General features: G+C 48.0%; 1 protein-coding gene across 1 annotated transcript; it reads left to right on the top strand.

Moving 5' to 3' along the window:
* Window positions 1–1,848: 1,848 nt before the first annotated feature.
* Window positions 1,849–3,871, top strand: LOC112951351 (transmembrane protein 178A-like). The gene is given in 3 exon segments (XM_026044015.1): window positions 1,849–1,896; window positions 2,260–2,412; window positions 3,731–3,871. Coding segments are annotated over 3 exon segments (342 nt in total).
* Window positions 3,872–6,343: the final 2,472 nt, after the last annotated feature.

Below are 6,343 nucleotides of genomic sequence, written 5' to 3'. Positions count from 1 at the left end.
TCACCACTGGGGAAAGGACCAACCCTCATGGAAAGTTACTCCTGGCAGCAAAACCTCACTGCGACCCTTCAGCCAAACTGTGCCAGGATGTAGCTTCCTCCCGTGGTTTCAGGCTAGGGTGAGTAGCTTGGCCTTGAGGTGCACCAGCACGTGCCCCATTTCATAGTTAAAAAGCCCCTTTGCAAGGTGGTGGCCCCCATGCTCTCTCTGCTCTCCCCACACAGGGAGCCTGGGGCACAAGCAGGAACACAGACACAGTGACAGGATAAGGAGTAATGRGTACAAATCAAAACCCAGGCAGTTCAATCTCCAGGTGAGGAAGAACTTCTTCACTGTGATGGTGACAGAGCCCTGGAACAGGCTGCCCAGGGAGGCTGTGGAGTCTCCTTCTCTGGATATCTTCCAAACCCGCCTGGATGKGACTGGGCRCCCCGTGCTCTGGGTGTCCCTGCTGGAGCAGGGGGTTAGACGAGATTATCTCCAGAGGTCCCTTCCAACCTCAACCATTCTGKGAGCACCTTTCCTTGAGCACTTTCAAGGCTTGCCCCTTAAAAAGCACATTCACCAGGTGAAGCGTAAGGTTCCAATTAGGTCACTGGGGGCATAGACTCTAGTACAGCAGCTCCTACCTGTTTCAGCCAAGCTCACGCCTGCCGAGGAACAGAAATGCAGAGGGCAGCTCTTGCTTGAAGAGCTCCTATGGCTGATGCTGGGAATAGCTGTGAGATTTTGCTGTTGTGCCTCTAGGGATCCCAAGCCTTATCCAGTCATCTGTACCCTGCAGCCACAGAAAAGCCTCGCTGAGGCTGGACACGTCRGTATTTCCAGGGCCAGCTGTGGTCATGCCCCATCACTGCTGCCACTGCTTAGGTCTGAAATGCCACTTTGTTCTCTACAGCCCCAACTCCGGCTGCTCGAGGCAGGAGCCCTTTAGCAAGCAGCACTGACAGGCTCCTCTTGGCTTCAGCATGGCGATGCTGACGCGATTCGCTGCTGTCAGCAAAGTCTCCCCAGCCCTCCCAGCCAGCATCTTTCTGTGCTGGATGGACGGGAGAGGTGCTGTATCTACCAAGCAGTCCTGAGGGTGGCCTTMCGAAGACCCAAAGAGCATGTTTAACAGTGGTGCATTCTCAGAATCACCCACAGAAGCGGGCAGATGTTCCTGGGACACTACTGGAGAAACTGCAGTTTGTGTTGGTCCCATGGTTGGTTGATGGTGGTTGCTAATTGTACCCCCAGGGAAAACACATGAGGGAAAGTGTGCAAGGGTGATGCAAAGCTGCTTCCAGCTGTGAGAGGCCAGGAGTCCACCCTGGTCTAGTAGTCTCCTTCTGAAATCACTCCTGAGGTGCAGGGAGAAGAGCTAAACCTCAAACTTTTAGGGCTAACACAAAAGTGCAAAAATGTGGTGCTGCACTTCCAGACAATTCCAGCCACTTGAGCAAMATGCCCCTCAACCTGACGATCCAGCAAGACGAATGGCATCTGCCTGGTGACCAGTGACCCCTGGGGAGGTCACTGCCACATGCTCCCCTTTTCCTGTGGAAAAGGCAGCAATGGGACACTAGTTTGCAGAGGAAGGGGCTAAGCAAGCGGGGTCCCGCCAGGGCCCAACCACCAGCCGTTTTCAGGCAGCCACAATCACACCAGGAAGCATAAATGCCACACAATAAATATTGTTACATTTAGCTTGCTTGTTTTAGCCGCTTTTTACAATCACATCACCTTTCCTCCCACAACACCCAGGGTCTGCAGACGGYGGGTCAAAAAGCTGTTTTGTCATCTCTGGCAAGCACCCAGCAGGAGATTTTTCAGTAGCTGATGTCAGAAACCACGCACTAAACCACGATGGCAGAACCTGTCTGCAAGGAAACTCCCCAGTATTTAGAAAGTGGGGCAAGAACATGTCTGCCTATCCAAGTTGCTTTAAATACAACTCTAGAATAAGACAGCACAGGAAATATCCCTGTGAGCCTGCATAAACCCATACTGCACCTGCATCCTCATTGCTGGATCTGACAGAAGCTTCCTGTACCATTGTGAAGTTTATAACACAGCTAGAAACAGTGTAGCTGTATTGGTCCTGGAAAAAAAAAAATACCTTTCACTTAAAGGTACTTAGAAGTCTGAAGTTATCCCTCCTGGGGTCTGCCCAGCCCCAGCCAGCTGAGCATGCAGCTATTTCTAGGAATTGCTCCCTTCTTCCTGCAGTGGAGGGCATGACTGTTGCACTGCCTGCTCTTTATTTCTTGTTTTCAGTGCAGGCAGAATCAGGGTTTCCTGGGCATGGCTGCAGCAGGTTTTTTCTAGAGGTGCATTGCAGCAGCAGCCAGCTTCTTTTGGGAAGAAAGCCTCCCCCAACACGTTGCAGGCCTTCTGTTCCCAGCGACAGGGAACACATCGCTCCAGCAGGCTAATTACACACCAGGGCTTCACCCCATTCCCCTTGGGCAGGCAGCACACGACACCAGTAAGCAGAACACACCTCTCCTTCTGATCTCTGCTTACCATTCCTTACACAAAGCCAGTCACTTACCCAGACAAGTGCAAAATCCAATAATGAAAAAAGAAAATTGTGGAAAAAAAATGTGAGCCTCATGCAACAGCAGGAAACAGCTCAAGTGACTGCCCGCTGCTTTACATTCAAGTGATCTCCTCCAGAATGGAAGGGGTTCCTTGCTGCAGTATTCAGTCTTTGGTATTTAAGGAATCATATAGTTAAATAATAGGAAATAGAGGAGGGATACACTTAAAAAAGAAGTGTTAGTTACAAAATACAAAGGGAGTTAAGGAAGGAGAGAATGAACAGAGGTAAAAATACCAACAACAGACACCAGCAGAAGTTTGAAGTATCCAAATTCATGAGGATAAGCATAATACTTGTACCGGAGAAAATATTTTGATTCATGCAGCCTATAAAACACAAAGCACTTCCTTTCCCCTTCCCCCCACCTTAAAAAGGAAAAAGGGGAAAAAAAAAAAAAAAGTTTGGAAGGCAGTGGCCCAAGGAAAGGCTCGTTGTGCTTGACTAATTTATCTGCCTAATAGAAAACACTGCTTGGTGAAAAACGCTTAATGAAAAGCRACCCAAGAGAAAGCCTAGACTGGGAGAAGGGTGCCTGCAACCAGCCAGAGAGCAATTTAGCATTGGAGGGACGTGGGGGGAGGCTGGCAAGGGCTGCGCGAGGTAGATGACATGCACAATAACCTTCCGATCAGATTACACGAAGCACACGCAAAATAACTTTTCCTGACTCCTCTGAGGCCCGGAGCCTCGGCTCCCGCCGAGGGCGCCCTGCGTCACAGCCCTAGCTTGCTTGGTGTAATCTGCCACGTGCATCAGAGCTGACTGCAGGTGGARGCTTTAGCTACCTGGCTCTGTTTGCAAGAGCAGAGCAGACATGACTGAAGTCAGAGATTTTTATTCGCAAAGGAGCAACCAGGAAGTTCATGAGACGCAGTTCAATCACAGAGCTAGTCTTGCAAAATTGGGTAATATGCTAAAGCTTTATGTGCTGCCCGAGATAACTTAGCTCGACAAAACTGGGAGCAAGTTATTTGATTAGTAAAGGCTTAATATTTGTTTTATTATTCACCCTATCCTACATCTCAGAATACCAATGTGATTGTTTCACTTACAGGAAGATTTTGCCCTAGATCTCTCTGTACTTAGGCAACCAGTGTATTGCACGTTCTAAGCCCCAACTTTATACTCTTCCTGATGTGGAAGATGGGATACAGCTGGTCTGTATTTTGTGCTTGGTGCATTTGGAGACTTACAGTAGCAGCTGGGTGACTTTGCACAGCTCACCCCTTTGTCACCAGCAGCAAGATTATRCAGCCAAAATCCACCAAAGATTCCTCTGCATGACAGCCCACCCATCGCCAACCCAGTTCAGTGACGGCCAAACACCSTTTCCAGAACTCAGTAAAGAAACAGAAATGAAAATCAAATTCAGAATTCTCAGCATAAAAACATGACTCTTCAAAATCTGATGTGCCAGTCAGTCAAGCAGCACATTCTCCTCTGCTGCCCAGCAAACAGATGGGAAAAGGAGACAGCTCTCAGAACACAGAATAGCTGTTTCACTTCAATATGCTTTGTGCATGTAAAAGACAACAATAGTACAGGATACCTAAAGGTGGATGGGGGAGTCACTGAAAGAATTTAGGGCTATTTCTCTTTTTCAAGTGTTTGTACATTAGAAAAAAAACATCATTGCTGCCAAATGAATGCTTCCCAGAATTACCCCGCTTGCCCCTGGCATGCACAATGTTTTAATTCAGCACTTTTTACCCTTGACCTTCAACACCTTTTGCACTGTACCTTCAAGGAAGGTTTTGGTATGTGTACCCCTGCTGCCCCAACAGGCCCTCCTCTTTTATGGTCAGCGTGCACACTTGTGTCTTTTTGTGCATCAGGAGCATATGTTTGTTGTAACAATATTCCAGCTTGATTCTCTTCTGTACTGTATAATTTCTAAGTAACCAAGGCTTCCATTCTGAGCACTTAAGCTGTACTGAAAGGATTAAGGGACTCCTATCCATTCCTGGAAGGCCTCTTAAATATAAAAAACATTAGCCTCTGTGAAGCAACGAAGTATGTAGTGAAATACCTACCTCTTTTTGTGGCAACTGAAGTTTCATGGCTTGGGCTCTTCTGCAAAGCGGAGGAAGTTCAAAAACCAAGAGGTCCTTCACCTGCATAGTGCTCATGTTAGTGACAGCTCTGACAATGCAGCAGGTTAAGGTTAGAGCCCCAAGGAATCTATCCTCTCCAGACCAAGGAGCTACCCTTGGAAACAGAAGGACTGAGGTGCTAGAAGGCTGGGGGGGGAAGGAACAGAGGACAAACACCTTGTATTTTCCAACACTTAAGTGACAATTCAATTTAACCAACCACAGTAATAAGCCAGTCCATCAGGCAACACTCAAACTGACAGGGCCAGTCCCAGTTAAGAAACTTCAGTATCACACTGAGATCAGTGTATGTGTCAATTCATTCATACCCACCATCCTTTGCCACCACCCAACCCGCCTCGTCTTCAAAGCACAGCATCCACACACTCATTGCCAGAGCGGGCCTTGGAACCTCCTGAGCACAGAGACAGAGCTGGGCTGGACCCTCAGCAGGGCCAAGCAGCCCAGCCTGCACTGCAGAGGAGCCGAGCAGACACTGCAGAAGAAGCAGGGCCACTGGAGAAGCTATTTCAGCAATAGAGATGCACGGTACAAGAAGAACATGAACACAGGAATAGTGAGGGAGACGTTCAGATACAGCCCTCTACAAGCAAAGGATTGGGAAAGGGAGAAGTGAGAGAAAAGCAGTTTGATCAAAGGAGTGAAAGAGGAAAGGTAGAGGCAAGGGTTGTAGCATGGAAGTACTGGAGCTTAATGCGATAACTGTCAATTATATGAAAGCAGAAAAATCAATAGCAACTCAGGCAAAGAAACCCTGCCATGCAAAGCAGATAAAGACCCAACAGATCAATTAATTGATCTGGGAGCAGTCCAGACACCAGCAGCAGGATAAATCAAAGCTAAGCACAGCTTTGGGGCCAGTCTTCCCTTTTCTTTCGCACTTTGCTCTACCACTTAGCAATGTGTTTTAGCAGTTTCTCTTCAAACACTCTTCAGCTCTGCTACAGTCAACTCTTTCCTATTTACAGAGCCTATCTTCTGCAGTAGCCCACTTGATGGAGAAAGACTCTCTCCAGCCACATTTGCTCTATTTGATGGGTCTTGATCCGTTTTGGATAAGCTGAGTGCTAGTCATTAAACAGTAATCCAGCATCAAAAACCTTTACTGAAACACACATGAAAACAGAAAAATAAATAAATATGAAAAACAAAACAATCCCCACAAAGGTGACACCGACCTGGGCAGGTGGCTAACACCACAAGAGGCAGAACTTCAGGCCAGGGGGACCTCGGGCAATTTAAGAATTGTGCCAAAAAAGGCCTTGTGACATTCAGTAACACCAGGAGCTGTGCCTGCTGGATAACCCGGTTCACCAGACCAGGATGGGAGATCTGTGCTGAGCTGCAGCCCTGCTGAGAAGGGTTAGGGGTTACAGCAGGCAGACCACAAGCCAGCAGGGTATCCCTGCTGCTCATACCACACCCCAAGTGGCAAACCACATCCCAAGGGCATTAGGAGCCACAGAGCCAGTCTCTTACTCAGGTAAAATACCTTTTCAGGATCAAAAACAAATAAACAAATGAACTAATAACAACAACACAAACCACACAGCCCTGCAGGCACTGTTAAGCAGCATGGTCTCTGCACTAACCGTGGCAAAGGAACACACTGCCCAATTCCACCCCAGCTTGCCACGCCGCA

The sequence above is a fragment of the Nothoprocta perdicaria genome, unplaced genomic scaffold (genome assembly GCF_003342845.1).
Source record: "Nothoprocta perdicaria isolate Ctin4 unplaced genomic scaffold, notPer1 scaffold_347, whole genome shotgun sequence".
NCBI classification, from domain to species: Eukaryota; Metazoa; Chordata; class Aves; order Tinamiformes; family Tinamidae; genus Nothoprocta; species Nothoprocta perdicaria.
This window is presented reverse-complemented; position numbering and strand designations above follow the sequence as displayed.